Raw genomic sequence first — 19,375 nt, 5'->3', positions numbered from 1 at the left:
CTGGAGAAATTCGCATTAGCTGGGGAAAAAAAAAAAAAAAAAAATTAGAAAAGTTATATCGATCTATAATAAACGGATTATAAAAAAACAAACAAGAAACGTAAGACGCGCCGTGGAAAGTTGATAAATAAGGAACATTGAAGAAAAAAAAAAATCACTTCTTTTGTAACTTAAGTCGTTGTAGGGTTTAGATTTTAGGGGCTCGAATGACAGTATACAAATGGAATTGAATGTGTATGTACGCATTTCTGTTCTAATGAAACGGTTAAACTCGACGCTCTTGTTTTCAAGCCAAGGGAGGCGATAAAAAATGGACGCCGATGTTGACGACGTAGTCGTCTCGAGGTGACGTTTGAAACCGGGCAAAGGTGGCCGTAGAGAGCGTGGCGTAGAGGGAGGCCAACGAAGGGGAGGAACAACGGAATTCTGCGGAATACTTAATTTTCCTGTCCTCTCGTGTGTCCAGTATCAAGCAGATCAGCAGGGTACTATTTCCGCGCGCGAGGCAGCGCATCGGATTCGTCTGAGAGAATTCGCGACACCATTCGACACGTTGATACGATGGTCTTTTTCAAATCTTCGAATCTCCATACCGATCATTTCTGCAAATTAATAAACGCGCGTAAGTAGGACAATTATTTCCCACCAACGGTGGGAGATACGCCTTTCAAATTGGGCTATTTATGTTGCTCTTGGCTCGATGCCAGAAAATCTAAATCTGGCTCGCCTAGCTACGCTAGCCACATACGTACACATAGAAAATAGAATAATTTTCACGTAGAATTATCAAGGCCGCGCGGTACAAAGCAAACGTAACGTAAATGAAAAAAGATTGCCTGGAACAGTCTGGAAGCCATGAAAAAGTATACAAATATGCTATGAAACGCGATTAATTGGATTAAAATTTTCAATTAATTATTAGTTTGTAAATCAAATTATAAAATTTACCATAAATTTTAAAAGTTTGTTGCTATCTCAATTATTTTCTGTATAACGATTATGTAATTTCAAATTAACAAATTGCCGGAAGCTAGTCTCCTTCCCCTCGGAAATCTTTACCCCCTTCCAAGATACCATACCATCTGTAAATACCACGAAGTCTAAAACATTCGGCAGACTAAACACATTATTACGTCATATGACAGTGTCGAAAAGGGAGTCCAAGCATAATATAACCCACTAATGAAAGCAAGCCTTACGTCGGCGAGAAATATTTCTGTTTATATCGTAGAAATTACGCTGATCTAATCATAACATTTATTTGTCCGGTCACAAAACTTCTTCGCTATTTATAATAAACAGAAAGTGCAGAAGTCGAAAAGGATGGAAGGGAAAGTGGCAGTAGCTTTTACATAAATAATTTTTTTACATGACAACGCTCCTTTTACAATCTACAAGATCTAATCTCTCGTCCAAGAAATAGATCTAGGTAATCTGACTTTATCAAACGGAAGGGAGAACGCTTACAGCGAGGAGGAACTTGAGCCGTCGTGCACCGCTTCAAACAAAAATTTGAACATGATTCTCGGCAAAATAATGTTCTCTCGTCGCATCGTCGTCTCGACGAGATAAGCTAAGCATCATCTTCCCGATTTTTTTGTTCCTCGCCAGCAGCCAGACAGTTTAGCCTTGAGGGCCTCCGATTACTCGGACTTCCTGCTTCGTGATTTACAAAGCAATCTATACCCGCAGACAATAAATATGCAGGATGTTGTGGTTTATACAAAAAGACAGCATTTTTGCATTAAATTCTTCGACTAACTTAATTGTTTGGTTATTTGATTACATTATCGCGCAATTATATCATGTGCCTTTTTAAAGTCTATTCATTGTCTCGCGTGTTCTAAAATATTCTACTAGCGATTATCGGCTATTTTTGAACACAAATGCATTTTTCGAAGTCAAATATATATTCATGACCTCGAACTTACAAATAACCAATCAACGGACTGCAATTAATGTTATACGAAACATGTATGATTCTTATCTACCGAATTTCGTCATTCTACGTATGTTTGTTTTATGTATGTGTGTGTGTGTGTGTGTGTGTGTGTGTGTGTGTGTGTGTGTGTGTGTGTAATTAAGAAATAATTATATATATGATGAAATTGTCTACTTTATCTCTTTAATTATAGCTGTATATCGTGTATGTTTACGACTATCCTTTCTTATCTGACATGCTCAAAATTCAAGTAACATATAAATATAAATGCAGAATATTAGTATCTAAATTATTAATTGTGTAATATATTAATAATATATTTATGTATGTTTATTTATGTATGTTTATCTATTGATCATATCACATGCCCGTTAAAGGAACTAAATATATAGGCTGCGTACCAATGAAAATATATAGTTGTTAGTTATGAAAATATATAGTCTCAGATAAAAAAAAAATATCCGTAAACATACGATTTCACATTAACATAAACAAATCCACTTCTTATCATCAAATATAATTTCATTGTATTACATCAAACCCTTAAATAAATTAAATATCAGCTGTAAATTCATCTTAATTTTAATGCGAATTATTTTTATATTTAAAGTTAAGATCATTTAAAAAATCGCACCGAACGAATAAACGTTGAAATATTATTGATTATGTGATAATTCATGACGTTTACTAATAGCCATGACATCATATTTTAGACATTTTTAAATCCATCTGTTCTTGCATTACTTTTTATAAGTTATCGTCGAAACATAGGTAATAATTTTCTGTCAAACAGCACGTTTTATTATCAAACTCTTTCCCACAATTACGTCACAATCATCATACACAATTATGCAATGTCCGTCTCAAAACGTTCTTCTTCTTTATTACGGCGATGAATCGCGCGATGATCGCACGGTTTCGTCTTCCGGTTTAGTTCTCCAGTTTCTCGTCCGGTTCATCGACAATGCGATTAACCGCACGGCCATGCATTTGAATCGTAGGCGGCGCAAGAATTTTTATGCATCTATTTGGATTGCATCTCACGCGTCGCACCTTGCAGCGATCCGTTGCGTGACACGTCGCGTGATGCTCGCACGCGTGTGCGTGCGAGAATAACACGAAACGAAATGCACTTCGAAATGTACCTTCCAATTGCCTTTTGCTATCAGTCCAACTGAATCGCTTACTGTCGTTTGTTTCTCGTTAACGACGAGATAGATGGATAGAAAAGTTTCATGTAAAAAAAAAAAAAAAAAAAGATAATTTGAAAAGAGCGAATGTCCGCGAATCGTCTGACGAGAGCGCAGAAACAGGAAGTATATTAAAAAATTGTTTTCGCCAAAGTAATCTATAGTGATCTATATATAATCTATCTAGCATGCTAAACGCGATCTTATCATAAATATATCATATAAAGAAATGTTCGACTGAACGTCCATTGTTTTTTTTTTTTTTTTTTTTAAGTATGTTTTGAGTTAAAGGATAAATATAACAATATCATATAGCAAATAAGATTATCACAAAATTTTCGAGATTATCAATGATGTAAGAAATTATATAAATTGCTAAATGGTAGTACATAATTCGGATATTATAGTACGAATATTTCTAAGCGTGTCTTTCAAGTATACGAAAAAAATTAATTTTTGTTTAGCTACATCTATATCTGTAAAATATAACAAAGTAGCGAATAACGAGTTTTTAATAATTTTAATTATTACACAGAGAAGTCTTATACATACATATATACGTGTATACGTATAACACACACACACACACACACACACACACACACACATACACACACAATACGCGTATATTTATAAAAACATTTTTATATTTTCATAAAAAAGATAACAAAAGATAACAAAACGTTCATCAGTAGTACTTATCTTCATTGTTATTTGAAAAACATTTGATATAAAATTTTTTAATAAAATATAACTGAACTGCGATACGTTTAACGTCTTCAGAGATATATGTATGCTGTGTTTGCCGCGTGTGTGTCGAAAAATTCATATGCCATATAAATCTGGTAGGAAATTGTATATATTTAAATATATCGTATGATAAAACAAAGGTTGAAGGCTTCACAAATTGTACTTTATTAGATTACAAAGCTCACGAGTGGAAAGATATGTAATAAATCTGAATTGAGATAATCCATATCTCAACAAAATCCATTATAAAAAATTGTCACGATGATAAAACAGGTTTCGCAATGTCTTTTTTTTTTTTCATTCAAAATGTCACGGTAAGAATGATGAGTGTCCCCACTCACGTATTCCACGTACCTCGTTGTACCTCGCACAATGCCTCGTCGCTGATTTTCAGTAGTTCATCGAGTGTCTTATCACTACGTAGTCTTGCACGTAGTTATAGGAAACAATATCTCAGTGTTTCTACAGTGCACATATGTTTTCGCCTGTCATCGAAAATCTTTTTCTTCGTTAAGCGATCGAATCTTTTTTTTTTTTTTTTTCGTTAAGCGATGCGATTGAAATATTTATCGAATATGAAGCTTTAATTAATGCGCAGATAAATGCCCGATTCATCGATATTAAAATTGATAATTATATTTATGTAAAAAAATTTCATCAGTTTTTCTAAAAGCGACTGAATGGATATCAATTTAAAACAATTTTGGACAATTTTGGATTTTAATCGAACAGCTCTTTATATAATATATAATATGTTTATGACAAGAGCCCGAGTTTAGTGTGTGAGTGTTTAGTGCAAACTTACATCAGAAAATTACGGCCAAAGTTTTACAAGGCGTCCTGTTATCAATGTTATCTATTGATGAAACTTCAATGAGATTACGAGGTGTATGAGAATTATTATTCTTTGCGTGTATAGAAAAGTACATTCTTCCGTCTTTTGAGTCAGTACTGTAGGAAGAACGACAAAAGGAAGATATACGTATATGCCTACGTATAATTTAATTATAAAGTGAGGTGGAAAGAAGTGGGCATGTCTGGAAGAGCGAATCAAGCGTTTGAAGTAATTTACCTGCCTAATAAACTTCATATTTAGATAATTGTAATCAGTAATATTTTTGAATTATCAATAATATATTTTTTTATCATGTTATTCAAAGTTAAAAAATATACATTTAACAAAATATAGCTTTCTATTTTTATTACTTTAAAATATCTCATTGTTTATATTTTAAAATAAAATATCTTTTATACTGTTGTCTCCTAACTCTTATGTTTATTAGAGAAATCAAAGATGGTTGTGGAAAATAGTTATTATATATAAGTTTTTCGATCATTAGGACAATCAGTTAGACGTGATAGAGGAAGGTCGTCGGAAAAGCGAACCTATCACATATCAGGTAAGCGCATCATTTTTATTCAACTTTCATCTTATTGCAAAAGAATGTCTTTATTCGAAACACAACTTGATCATATCCAACTACAGTTTAAAATATATATTTGAAGGTAATGAACAGAGAGCAAAGCGTATAATTTACAACAGTTAATGAGTAATAGTTCTATGATATAATGTTATCGTATTCTCATTTTAATGTGAAAACTAAAGATAAAGCGCAGCACAATAATATCGCATTAATGTCATTCAGAATTTATTCGTATAACATATAGTAATAAATTAAAATTGTAGTAACATATAAAATTGTTTTCGCAGGATGCCAATTTTTATCATAAACTAACAAAATCTCGGACTGTCAACGCGATCAATGCTTATCTTTCAAAACACCGAAAGATTTTAAAAATTGTTGGCATAATAATTTTAAATCTTTTATTCATAAGTTATATAGTTTTCGCTAGTATACATTGGAAAAAGGAACGTAAGTTAATTTCCCTCGGAACAGAATTTACGTTACATATTTAATACCGTTAGTGTTCAACAATAGAGCTAAATTTACAAATACTATGATATATGTAACATACATAACATTTCCTTTTAATTTTTAGAAAAGGATTATAATGATTTTCAATGGTGTAACGGAAATGGTATGCTACTTATACTCGCGGGTCTTACTTATCTTGGCGTATTCTATTTTTTAATAGTAAAACCATATTTCGGGAAATACATCATACGATGCTGTCGACCAGCAACGAAATCCTTGGAACGTTTACAAAATACCAAGTAAACAAATTATCATTATCTCTCTTTATTCTTAATAATGAAAATTATACGCATTAATATCAACTTTATAAAATATTTCCAGATATGGGACGTGCATCGGAGTGACAATTATTTATTTAGTTGTATTAATAGTCATCATTGCTTTTCTTATCGTCGATACCGCAGATTCGAGATACAGACTAATCAGTATTCTTTGCATTATCGTCATACTGGGATTTGGTTGGCTATTCTCTAAACATCCGGGACAGGCAAGTAGATCATATCATTTTGAAGCTTAATTTCCGTAGTTGTTATCTCCGATACCAATTCCATTTCCGATGCCAATTATATTTCAATCTATCTAACAATTTTTACAATGATAGGAAATAAATCTCTTTTTTCACTGTTATTTGAAGTAAATAAAAAATATAATAATAATAATAATAATAATATATTCATTAATTTTACATTTAAAAATAATAATTTTACACTTTACTGTTTTTATTTGTTACATTGAACGCATTCCAATTATTATGAAACATAAACGAGCTGTGTCGGAGAGAATTAGTGGAAGACGCGTTGCCAATTCCGCAGAAATTAACCTACTTCGTTGAAGCAGTCTAATGCACTTAATGCACGCGGAATCTCTCTTGTTTATCTTGTAAATCTTTGTTGCGAAGTATACAATACTCAAGATATGTCAAAGAAAAAAAGAAAAGTGTTCGAGTAAGTACAAATATTATTTTAACAGTTTTAATAAATATCTACAGGTTAACTGGAGACCTGTTATTTGTGGCCTGATTTTACAATTTGTATTTGGAATTATTACGCTTCGGTGGCCCGTTGGTCGCAATATTTTCGAATGTTTGTCTGGTAAAGTGGTCACTTTCTTGGATTATGCTAAAGTTGGCTCCAGCTTTGTATTTTCGGCAGATCTAGTCGACAAAGGAGTCTTTGCTTTCGCTGTTAGTTGATTTTTTTCACTTATTAATTATGATTATTCACTTATTTATTTAGAAATATTAGATTATTAATGTTATCATCAGAAAATTTTGCACTGCTTTGTATATTTCACTATTACAATTACTTTCATTTACAATTTTTTATTATCACAAACCACTATTGGTATAAATTGGTACATTTTGCTCATTAGGTACTGCCCGTGATCTTTTTCTTCAGCTTCACGGTGCAGATTTTGTGCTACCTTGGTATAATGCAATGGATTATTATGAAATTAGGATGGATTTTACAAACCATAATGGGTACAACGCTCTGTGAATCATTATGTGCTGCTGCCAATCCTTTTATTGGAATGGTAATTAGAAATTTTATTGGGACGAATATTATATTGTTTAAATATCTAAATCGACAATTCGTTCCTATTTTCATAAAATAGAAAATAATGGAAAATAATTTCCAATCTCTATTCAAAATTACTAATTAATTTGTTTTGTTTTTCAGTCCGAATCTCCTCTTATGATCAAACCATACATCAAACAATTGACTTCTTCGGAGCTGCATGCTATATTAAGTTCAGGATTTTCCACAGTTTCTGGTCTGTCGTACGCACTTAACACACAAGTACGAATTATCAACAGTGTAAATTTTAATTTCTAATTAATTACTCAATCCGTTACAGGCACGGTATTTGCTGCTTACATATCGTTTGGTGCTAAACCAGCTCATTTAATAACCTCTTCGATAATGTCTGCACCAACTTCCTTAGCCTATTCCAAACTCTTTTATCCAGAAACTGAGCAAAGTTCCACGAAGTCTGACAACATCAAGCTTGAAAAATCGTAAGTAAATTTTATAAATTGAAAATTTTTATAAATCATTGGTCTTAATGATCTTAATAGCTTTGATAACTTAAATTGTGAATAGATCAGACACCAGTATTTTAGACGCCGCTACGAATGGCGCATTAGCCGCAATCCCGATTATTTTAGGTATAATCGCAAATATTGTGGCTTTTGTATCTTTCATTGCATTTGTAAATGGAATACTCTCCTGGTTTGGCGGCCTGGTCGGTTACGATCAACTGAGTCTAGAGGTAAAAACATTTTCAACGCTCCTTCTTTTTATTTTTTTTTTTTAAATACATCCTTTTGGGCAAATTTTAGAATTATAATTTTGCAGATCATATTGGCAAAAGTTTTCATGCCTCTAAGTTGGCTCATGGGCGTTCCTTGGAATCATTGCGAGGATGTGGGAACGTTGATAGGTTTGAAGACAGTGGTCAATGAATTAGTCGCTTATCAAAAGATGGGCGAATTCAAAGAGCAGGGCCGACTATTCGGAAGGTCGGAAGCGATAGCTACATTTGCGATCTGCGGTTTCGCGAATCCGAGCTCGATTGGTATCCAGATCGGTGTCTTTTCATCTTTAGCGCCAGAAAAGAAAAAAGAAGTAACGGAATGCATTGTGCGAGCATTTATTACTGGTAGCGCCGTCTGTTTTCTCACCGCTAGCATTGCCGGTAAAGTTGAAATCTTGACAATTCACAACAGAACTTTGTCATCTCTTTCCTGAAGCTATTGCACTATTTTACGTTATTGGATAAGTTTAATTTTGTTTCAGGTATGCTGCTCGATGACGATTCATTATTATCCACAACGGCAGCGTTAAACGTCACTTCAGAAAAAACAATTTCAATAAATATAATTTAAAATATTGTAGAATTAAAAAATTATATTATACATATTTGAGATTCAAATTTCAATTCTCATCTTTGACAAAAAATGCAATAGTACATAAAGAACTGCTCTTGTTAAATAGTAGGTGATATTGTAAAGAGGTAAATAAATTTTATTACATTACGTTCTTTTTATTATTATTTAATATAAATTTGTATATAACATCGAAACATTTGGCTTATAAATACGTGAGATTGTCGAATCTTATTAGAAACGACGCTTAAATTTAATAAAATCAATTTCGCGCATAACAACACATACTTAAGTTAAAAAAATAAAATCACATTACATAAGTGATACATATTTATTGTACAATTGTGCCACTATTTGTACGTTATCAGTATGTCTAATAATCATATGTCCAACAATACATATGTATTGTTGGACATATCAATTATAATGAAATACATTCCCAAAAATAAACGTGCTTATTTATTAAAAATTAATGCGAAATTAATATTAACTATACAATATCTTGGAAATATTCTAATGTAGTAATATCACAAAAATGGAATATCGTGTGCCATGTATTGAGAAACTAAAAGCACCAGATAAAGTATCAGTTTAATATTTCCCATATTCTTTTATGGTAGAGTATGTAGTTGATAAGCTTCATAAATGCTGTCAGTACGGTTAAATACGTCGGCAGTCACTTCCAACATTTTGGGCAGAACATCTATATTCCGTTGAACATTTTCACCGCAAACCTGAGAGTTAGAAAAACTCAAAATAAAATAAGCCATTTAAAAAATCATCCATATTATAAGTCTAAAATAATTCTTGGGGGATAATAAAAGAGATTTTAATCGATATTGAAAATATTTATCGAATTATTATAGAACCACTACGTTGAAAGTCTGTTAAGCTAAGTAGCACGTAATTGGTGATATAATTATTGAATTTATTTCATATAAAGATTTAGCGATCAAGATCCTGCTTGCCGTGAAACCGGCTATGTTTCTCACTGTTGTTTGTTAACATGTACTTGGCTTGTATCAATGTATTACTTAAAATAATTCTGTATCAATACATACTTTCTTGAATAAAGCCTCTCTAGTAGGCATAGTGTACATTGCAACTACTGCAGCTTTTCTGACCACCCATGGATGATGTTTAGCTAAGGTTTTGCTATATGCGTCTTGACAACAGCAAGCTGTTTTATCAACATCGGAGAGGTCACCCAATTGTTGCAAAAATTCCCTAATAAAATCTAAAAAACCAAAAAAGAAAGTAAATTAACTGCAAATTTCTAAACAGTATTAAGAAGCAATGACAGTACTACCTAAACCTCTATGTAGTCGCAATAAAGTACGTGCGCCATTGACAAAATCAGTTTTTTCTAGGAGCTTATTTTCTTTCTCATGTTCGATCATAGACTTAACAGTCATATAATTTTGGGTATCCTTGTTTTTCAAATCAATCAGGATATCTATTTTTTGCTTTAGATCAGAAGAAACAAAACTGAAGACACTGCCCATCAGCTGAAAAAATCTATATGTGCACGTAGCATGTTACGAAACATAGATCTTATATAGATTAATAATCTCAAATTTGATATCAAATTAATGACAGATAGCACAATCAATTCTTTGATTGAACAAAACAAATAGATGCTAGATAAGACAGTAAAATAGATAACAGTAAAATAAGCTCGATTTGCAAATAATATAAAATTACTATAAAAATTTTTATGACATTTTTTTGTCACATCGTTTAAACCAAATTTATTATTAAAAATTGATATTTTAAAATAATATAACAATTAAATAATGTAACGATTTTAGTATAATAATATAAAAATTATTTAATTTAGTTATCATTTGCTTTCAATTACTTATGACTTTGACTTTGATAAATCATAAAAAGATGTCACATAATTGTTCATCTAAAATTAAAATCTCTGCACGATAATAAGGTTATGTTGAATGACGATAGAAAAGTAAATGACCTAACTTACTTGTACAGTTCATTGTAGGCGTCCAGATATTCTTTCAAATCGATATCGTCATTCTCCAAAAGAGCTTGATCAAAATGATCATGTACCGTACGTAAATCAAAAAAATTTAACTCCGGTCCCTCCGCCATTATAAAATTACGGTATTCAATTCGAACGCTAGAATCGAATCTGCTTCTGCGCCGCGTAACAATAAGTTATCTCCTTGAATCCATGTAACTCTTAAAATCAGACCGCAGATATGACCATCTGCTTATCGCAATTACTACAGCAGGTAGTGCATGACGTGTTCAACGGCGTTCATTTCAGGATCGATGACAGTTTACTCACATACTTACCATTCGAGTCATTACATTCGTTCGTGATCTGTAATCATGGGTATTTTTCAGCAACAGACACAAAAACAACACAAATCTAGTTATATTATCTATTATCCTTGTTCTTTACTGAATTGCTAAACAAAGACAAATGATGATCGATATAAACTAGACTTTTAATTTGTCTCTTGTTGGAAAGCACCAGTATAAGGAATGAACAGAGAAATGTAATCTAACGCACTCTGGTGAAGATCATCTAAAGATCTCAACATTCATATGATACAATTGTTGAAATGTATAAAATATATTCAAGCAATTGTTGAGATATATTTTCAAATATGTAAAATTATGTTTAAATTATATATAAATTATAAAACTTTATAATTTAAATTTAATTATATTTAAATTATAATTATAAAGTTTTACTAATATTCTAAAATATAAATCAGGCAAGAAAAAATACAATGTTTCGTAAGATTGTTATTATAAATTTGAAAGGTTGCAGCATCTTTTTGGAATAATGAGAAATAATATACAAAAAAAAAAACATTACCGATGGAAGAAAAATAAGGTATTTCATTGAGCAAGGTATGTTCACCATAGTCATTCAAAAAGTACCGTCATCCTCCAGGCGAAGCGTTGTATCCGAAGGCTTTATCACGAACCATTATATTTCTTTAAATTAAAAGATATTTTTATAATATAAACAAAAATATATACATACTTAAATATATTTGGAAATTTGATTCAGTAAGTACGCAAATATTCTATTCTGATTTTCTTATCAAATATAAAATGCACGCATAGATTGAGGACTGCGTCTTTCTATACATAGCAGGAATTGTGTTTGCACATTATTTACTCCCGACCTCTATTTGTCGAACAATCGCCCTATGCATTTACCGATTTGGTTTCAACAAGGGGAGCTGGGAAACTCCTGTATAAATATCTTCCCTCCTCGCGTCTTATTTGGATCGAAATATTTCACCATTTTTAAACATGTGAATAAAATACGCAAAAATTAGCAAAATAAAATTTAATTTTTCCCGTCGTACAATTAATACAGTAACTATAGAACATAACGGAAATATCACATTACATTCTCTCATAGCTATAAATTTTAATAATCTCATGAATTTGTATCATAATAATTGTTATATGCGCATTAAATATGAATAACATTGATCGTATACCTACATTGACAATTATATATATATAAAATATAAAAAAAATATACATACACACACACACACACACACACACACACACACACACACACACACACACACACACACATACACACACAGAAAATTTATATAAAAAAGAAGAATGATATCCTCCCTTATTCTTCGCACTCTTTCTTTCCGCAAGCAATTGTCTGCCTAATTTGGTCGTCCACTCAATTCTGCGTCTGATAAATTTAATTTATGACGTGATCAGCCATTCCAAGTATTATTACTGCACATTGATGCAGTCATGGCGCAGTGGTGCTCAGAGCTGCATGGCCATCGATATCGTACGTGACGCGGAAACATAAACAAAGAATACTAAAATCTCGCTGACATGTCGGTTCGCATAGGTAACCGGTCTCCCTCGGGACGTTAAATAATTCACCACAACTGGGACTGGGAGAGTCGGACGAGAAGCGGGGTTTGCGGAGGAGCAAAGGAGACGGGGTTGGTTGAAGAGCCGATTAAATATTCAGATGTCCCTCAACGCAAATAGAGTAAAGTCAAGCGCGACGTCGAGCGCAAAAGCACACGTAATCTAAAAACTATGTGAGACTAGTCGAAGGCGAGACCTTGCGCCTGATAACGAACTTCCTACGACGTATATCTCCGGCAGACCATTTTCAAAAGTCCTACCAATGGAGGAGGATTGCGCGAGGAGAGGAATAATGGCCCTCGCGCGGAGAATCGCGCGATGAATATTCCGGTCCGGACAACGTGCCCCCTGTGCGTGGGCGCTTTTACGACGGCTACACATTTCCGGTCAAGCGATCTCACGGGGGCGCCGATTTCAACGACCAATCACCAGCACGACGACGTAGCGTCGTAGCTTCGGCGCATAAAAATATGTCACTGGGGTGCCGTAATATCTCCGCTGTTGAGACTTATCGACGAGGAAAAGCGCCTTGTCACCCCCCTCCCCCCTCCCCCCTCTCCCTCCACCGGAGTCTTGATTCCCGGACACAACACGTTCAGCGATCGTATCTTCCCTCAATGGGGTGGACGCGCTTTCGTTTCTCTTATCGCACCCCCGTCCTCGAAAACGCAAAAACCGACCGCTGACCGGCGACGGTGTCGGACAACCAATTGCCGGCCGGCTAAAAAGAATTATTCAACGAGGCGTGCGTCTCGCTCCCGATCGTTGTTCTAATTATCTCAGTAACCCAATCTATCCGTCGTGCCGCGTCTTGGCTTCCCGCCTCCCTTCGGAACTTCTCGATTCTCTCGTCTCGGTCTGCCGCCGGCCTCTAGCACAGTCACCCTCCTCGACTCCTCCTCACCCCTCCGTCGTTGCTACCGTCGTCTTTCGTACGATCATTTCTCTTCGTTCTTCTTTGTCCCGTCCACACGCTAGAGGATGCGTCCGGTCGCATCCTCGTCTCTTCTCCTCTCTCTTCTTAGCAGCACGCCGTCCTCCTTCTTTCGATCTCGGAGTCTAACTGCGGGATCGCCGACGACCGCCCATCTAAGTTTAACAATTAACGCTAGAGCGGGGAAAAATAAATTAATTGCATGCAGCCGGTGTGCGAGACATGTCACGAACATTCGATCTAATCGACAAGAGATTCTGTTGTCTTGCGTAAGAGATAAATAGGATTTCTTTTCCCTACTTTCATTATAGGTTATAGGAATATATTTCTGCTTATAAACAAATAAATTCTCGTATAGCGTAACAATCTATATTTTTTTTTTTTTTTATAATAATAGATATAAAATAGATGAGATATATTGTCGAAATATTAGAAAATTAATTTTTAGAAAAGTCACATTAATAAATTTAATTTAGCAAAGATATAAAATTTACTGATCGTTGTTATCATTTTCAATTAAAGTTGTAAATAAATCTCTCTAAAAGAATATCGGAAAATTGTGGCGTGTCTTCGCCTTCAACTTTCCTTCGCATCATTCTTTTGTCCTGATTGTCAGGGTTGTCAGAAACGACAAGACGACAGCTAGTGGGAGACGAGAAGGGTGTTTGTCATACGTCGATAGGCGTCAGAATTGACACATTCTCCGAGTGCGAAACGGAAGTGGCGTTTGGGGCGACGTACTAGAGGGTTTTGAGGGTGCAAGACGGATAAATATTTGAGGAATTTGTTGTCGAGGATGAAGGCGTAAGAGACTTATCGCTTGTTTGGCGGCTCTGTAAAAGGGATTTCGAGAGATTTCTATAGTTTTGCATACAGAAGATATCAAGAACGACTAAAAGATATACGCTATTACTTCAGCTCGTCAAGACGTGGCCAATTTTTATAAAAAAACGTGTGATTATCGTCTGGCTTCCTCTTTTACTTTATACTGAAGTACTACAACCAATACCTGACTTTTCCTTTTCATCGTTCGAAAGAAAAGGATTTCTAAATTTTAGCGAAGTATCCGACATGAATGGAAGAAAGACACAACGGACGGAGGAGGAAAGAGGAGCAACGTGAAATTTCTAACCCTTCGATATACAGCATTATACCCTCGTGTGCGGTTCGTAGGAAAAGTTTTAGGTGAGCTGCGTACGAGGGTTGGAGACAGACCTTTTCGCAAAAGGGTCTAACGACAGTTTTGTATCCCATGGAAAATCACTGTCAACCAACAAGAGTCTGTAAAGTGTAGCATTATACAAATACATACATACATACGCACGCTTGTAGAGTCGTGGCCAAAAGTGCTGGATGATCACCGCGTTGAAAAAGTTTCTAAACAAATACATTAAGAGGCGCAAAGTTTAATTCATAGAGCAATTAAGTTAAACAGACAGAAGATAAGTATATTAAAGTAACTTAAGATTTGTTTAGAAGTCTTAGAATTTATGAGTGTTTGATATATCTTATGTATATTTCATATTGCACATAATTAATCAATTTCGCCTTGTCGTTTTATTATATATAACAGAAACATGAGTGTAATGAGATGTTAAAAATTACTTACGTAGCCACGAATTAGCGATTGAAGCAGCAGTTTTAATTTAAACTTTTGTCAATGACCGTACGTGAAGTAAAGGCGCATACACACACACACACACGCACGCACACACACACACACACACACACACACACACACACGCACACGCGCGCGCACACACACACACACACACACACACACACACACACACACACACACACACACGCACACGCGCGCGCGCACACACACACACACACACACACACACACACACACACACGTACGCACACTTAACGGCGGGATGTAACAGATACAGACGGCGCCTGCGAAAAGCCCGGATACCCAGGGTAAAACGAGCCTGGGAAGTTCATTAATGGATTAAGAGTGCTCGATCGATACGATTAGTGCGACGTGGCCAGCCGCTTCTGATATGCACTACATGCATTCAAACGTAACCCAGAATCCATGATTTTGTCCTGCATGAAGGTGATTAATTGGAAAACAGGGAAATAAAAACGTTCTGTGAAAAGAATTATGTTGTCAATTTGACAACCGGATAACTGCATTGATCTAAATCTACCGTTTTATTCGGAGTTTTTTTTTCACGTTGCAGGAGAACTTGTTATTTTTCATTGTGAGCATTAGTGAGATTACAAAGCTATAATATTTTATAAATGTATTTACCGCGACATCGTTTTTTTTTTTTTTTTTTTTTTTAAATATAATTATAAGATACTAGAAGTCAATATCTATCCTCCACTATGCCCACTATTGGAACTCCATATCGATCTTCGGGATATTGATATGAATACCGTGTAACACATGTCCCCCTAGCGCTTCGCGTGGGGTTGAATTTTAAAACTACCCTCTAGAGAAAAGTAGGAAGCTCTGCGTCTTTCGAAATCAGACCGTGTGCGGTCCTGTCCTTGCGTAAGAAACTACATGTCCCTCGGGATTGCGCGTCAATATCCCTCGTTGTTGTCATTCAAGAAGCCGATATTGAAGTTCTCTCAAAACTTTCAACTAGGATATTTCATCTGGATTGTCGATAAGAAAGAGAATAAGTTCCATGCCTAGTTTTTTTTCACAGATTTAATTATAACTATTGTTAAAATTATTTTGCGTACATTTCAAATCCTCGACGAAGAAATATATGTAAATATATCTATGCGTATGCTACCCTCCGATCGCTTGAGAGATGGCCTTTTTAGTTCGGTCTTTTAGCAGATTAAAGAGGAGCACCAAGTATTCTAGTCCCACGCGACCCTTTATGTCGAGCCATCTTTTTCATGGTGTTTGAACTGTACGGTCGTGAATTGGTTAGGTGAGGAGATCGCGATGAAAGGGGGTGTAGGGAGCGTCGAAGACAGGTGGCAGAAGCGGGTGGATGGAAGGAAGCAAGGTGGTAAGACTCTGGTAGGGCGGCGGTTGGCCGGAGGTTTCAAGGTGGAGTCGGGGTTGCTGTCCCGGCTCTAATAAGCTATCCCCTCAAACCTCGTTCCACGTTACGACCCTTACATCCCTTTACGGGTACCGAGGGCAGCCTTGCAATTTGATAAACTGTCACGAGCGTACGACCATGTTATCCGAAACTAGCCAGGAACTTGGGAGAATTTCTTGGCTATCGAATTTCTTCGCTCGATTATCCATTTTCGTTTCGACAACGCTGAAAATTTCACGAGATTCTACGCTGAAGCACTGCTTTTATATGTTAAACTGTTAAGATATCATTTATCATTTTGTAAAACGTATTGAAATTATGCGGAGCTCTTATACGAATGCGAAGTTCATAAAGGCGAATAGCCTGGTAACAAACGTCACGTTTTCTATCTCCATGTAAATCGCGCGATCATAAATCGGCTACATAAGATCTCGAAAAAGATTGCTGCATTAGTAGTTAGTTCCGGGTGGAAGCTTGCCTTTGATGAAACCACCGGAGCATAAACCAGAATAGAGATTGTAAAGAAATATAGCTTTGCGACGGCTTCTAAACCTACAAGATATTGATAGGATGGATTTACTTGTAAGTTTTTTTTTTTTATTATAAATATCAGTTAATAAAAATTGGAAAAATATTTTTCAATTTAAAAAACTAAAAGAATATTTCAAAATATGTTTTTTCATAAATAAAAGAGCTAAAATCGATAATCGATGCTTACAACTCAGCTAACCTCATTGATTGTATGAAAAGAGAAAGAAACTACTGGCCAACACATCTGTGCCACGGGAACCCAAAGGTCGGGGGAATGCAGACTCCTGGGAAATGATTCCACTTTGCAAGGGGCAAAATGGAAATGACCCTGGGACAGCCTCCGAACTGGGGGCTCTCTAGGGTTGTTCTTGGTCAGACGCGATGACGATTGCGAGAGGCAGAATAACGAAACTATCTTGATTAAAGAGATTCTGTTTCTCGAGCAGCTGTAACTTGCCATTTACGATCAATACGGTCAATATCACACGTGATAGTGTAATATAATCTTTTAAATTATTATAAATACACTTATTATATAACAATAAAATTTTACATATAATATTATAAATACATTTTTCGATCGATAATCTTTTTATGCTATTTATTCCTCTTACAATTTACGTCATAAAATTTATAAATAAATTATATTTTTATTTCGTACGTGTATGCAATTATTTGTAATAGAATAGAAAAATGCATGACAAAAGTTGACACTAATTATATCAATCATGTCAACCAATCTTTCCTAAAAATGGAGGACTTTCATATACTATATTAATCGGAGGTTGCTTGGAAACGATGAGAAAAAGGTACCGTGTTGAAAGTGGCGGAACAAGCGGCACGCACACACCCTTCGGACAACCAGTCGTTTCACGACACTGCTAACGGACCCTCGTCGTTTCCTCGTACTTGCACCCGAGAAGACATTACTTGATAGTTACAAGACATTTTCATCATACATCATCCACCAGGACAAGCGTCTTGCTTGCGACATCTGTTACTTCAAGATTTAATAGGAAATTACACATTGTTATATATTGTGACTTACGAAAAATGAACCGTATACATTTAATAAAAATAAAATTGACGAAAAGAAATATTTAACATGTTAACATGTATATTCATATATGCATACGCTGAATGATATTATCGGTATGCGGTGATATAATTTCTAAGAGATTATGCAATACTCGCCTTAGTTATGAAAATGATTTAGGAAAGAGATCTCCATAGGCACGTGGTTTGTCTCATAGATATTTGGCAAAGAGACCCTTTAATTATGCTAAGTAACGTCTCCCACAGGCGTCGCGTTGCGGAAGACTGAGCCGGTCATAATATTTAATCACTAGTCGTTTCTTCTCCCTCTGAAGGCAGTTTCTGTAAGAAGTTCCGCCAATGCGAGCAGGAAATATATCGTCCAAACATACAAGCTATATAATCTCAATATTACATCATAATTCATACACATAAAACTATTTTATCATTTTTTATTATTAGTAAAAAAAAGTAATTAACGACGACAAGGAAGAGGGATAATAAACTTGATCGATGTAACACTGTCAATAATTTGGCAATACCAAGTTTGACAATATTTTCGCATTACCTTGAATACTTCGAACCCTTCCGATCTTAAAGATTACGAAACAAACAAGAGCGCGAAGCTGGCAAATGGGGTGACTATGTTGCGTTCGTGCTACCCCTTCGAAATTGTTTCATGGAGGAAAGCAATCATTCAACCAAAGTCACGATTCTGTATGATAAATTTATAAAAAGTTTTCTAAGCGAAATTTAAGTAGGAAATAAAAATAAAAAAATCCAAATTCCCATATATTTAAATAGAATAATATAAACATATATCTTATGATGCAAAAACAAAATATAGAAAAAGATCTCTTGCTTAATATCTAATTAAATATCTGACATTGGACATCGAAGGAAGAAACGATCTGCGATCTTTTATCCGCGAAGAGCAGCGGTTTCACCCTATTACGGATCTTCTTTTTCTCTCTTCCGTAACTCACCATGATCTCACCCTACCTATCGAAAAGGGGGTCGGCAAGGAACGCAGTAGGGTGGCATTTCATTTTTTGACACCCGGTGTATTTGATTCCACCCTTGTAATAAACCCCAGGGGTTGCCACCAGTGGGTCCCCCTCCCTCTCACCCTACATGTCATATCGACACCTCACCCCGAGGGTAGGTGACTGCTAGGTAATTTGCTTTCTTATTTTCTCCGTTACGGAGCTCCTGCCGTGTTCCCTTTTTTCTCTCTCTCTTTC

The 19,375-nt window shown here is 35.1% G+C and overlaps 3 protein-coding genes across 7 annotated transcripts in view; 1 reads left to right on the top strand and 2 right to left on the bottom strand.

Moving 5' to 3' along the window:
• The first annotated feature begins 289 nt into the window (after nt 1–289).
• CNT2 (Concentrative nucleoside transporter 2) lies at nt 290–8,856 on the top strand. 4 transcript variants are annotated; one of them, XM_011649847.3, is made up of 12 exons: nt 4,086–4,945; nt 5,223–5,282; nt 5,594–5,756; nt 5,884–6,058; nt 6,141–6,306; nt 6,808–7,002; nt 7,191–7,352; nt 7,499–7,592; nt 7,677–7,836; nt 7,922–8,090; nt 8,177–8,516; nt 8,618–8,856. In XM_011649847.3, the coding sequence occupies exons 1-12, from the start codon at nt 4,916–4,918 to the stop codon at nt 8,704–8,706; spliced, it is 1,803 nt and encodes a 600-aa protein (XP_011648149.2). In that variant the 5' UTR covers nt 4,086–4,915; the 3' UTR covers nt 8,707–8,856. The 4 variants fall into 4 exon arrangements, with proteins under 4 accessions (XP_088936034.1, XP_011648149.2, XP_088936036.1 ...); XM_089079909.1 differs by having other exon boundaries at nt 4,187–4,984; XM_089079908.1 differs by lacking the exons at nt 4,086–4,945; nt 5,594–5,756 and adding an exon at nt 290–622.
• On the bottom strand, nt 8,844–10,825 carry LOC105434205 (ceramide-1-phosphate transfer protein). The gene is made up of 4 exons (XM_011649856.3): nt 10,691–10,825; nt 10,016–10,224; nt 9,768–9,943; nt 8,844–9,440 (listed from the first exon to the last, which is right to left on the bottom strand). The coding sequence occupies exons 1-4, from the start codon at nt 10,816–10,818 to the stop codon at nt 9,318–9,320; spliced, it is 636 nt and encodes a 211-aa protein (XP_011648158.1). The 5' UTR covers nt 10,819–10,825; the 3' UTR covers nt 8,844–9,317.
• A 558-nt stretch (nt 10,826–11,383) lies between these two features.
• LOC105434202 (uncharacterized) overlaps nt 11,384–19,375 on the bottom strand; it is an 86,556-nt gene continuing 78,564 nt past the window's right edge. Inside the window, exons 8-9 of one of the 2 annotated variants that reach the window (XR_016139920.1) lie at nt 18,291–18,473; nt 11,384–18,090 (exon numbers count right to left, since the gene is read on the bottom strand). The gene's annotated coding sequence lies outside the window, so the exon portion shown is untranslated. Of the gene's footprint in view, nt 18,474–19,375 lie in introns of both variants that reach the window. The other variant, XM_011649854.2, reaches the window with a different exon arrangement.

Source organism: Pogonomyrmex barbatus, unplaced genomic scaffold (assembly GCF_055798465.1).
Source record: "Pogonomyrmex barbatus isolate J1 unplaced genomic scaffold, ASM5579846v1 scaffold3, whole genome shotgun sequence".
Taxonomy (NCBI): domain Eukaryota; kingdom Metazoa; phylum Arthropoda; class Insecta; order Hymenoptera; family Formicidae; genus Pogonomyrmex; species Pogonomyrmex barbatus.
The sequence above is the reverse complement of the archived record's forward strand: the minus strand, read 5'-3'. Positions and strand labels throughout refer to the sequence as shown.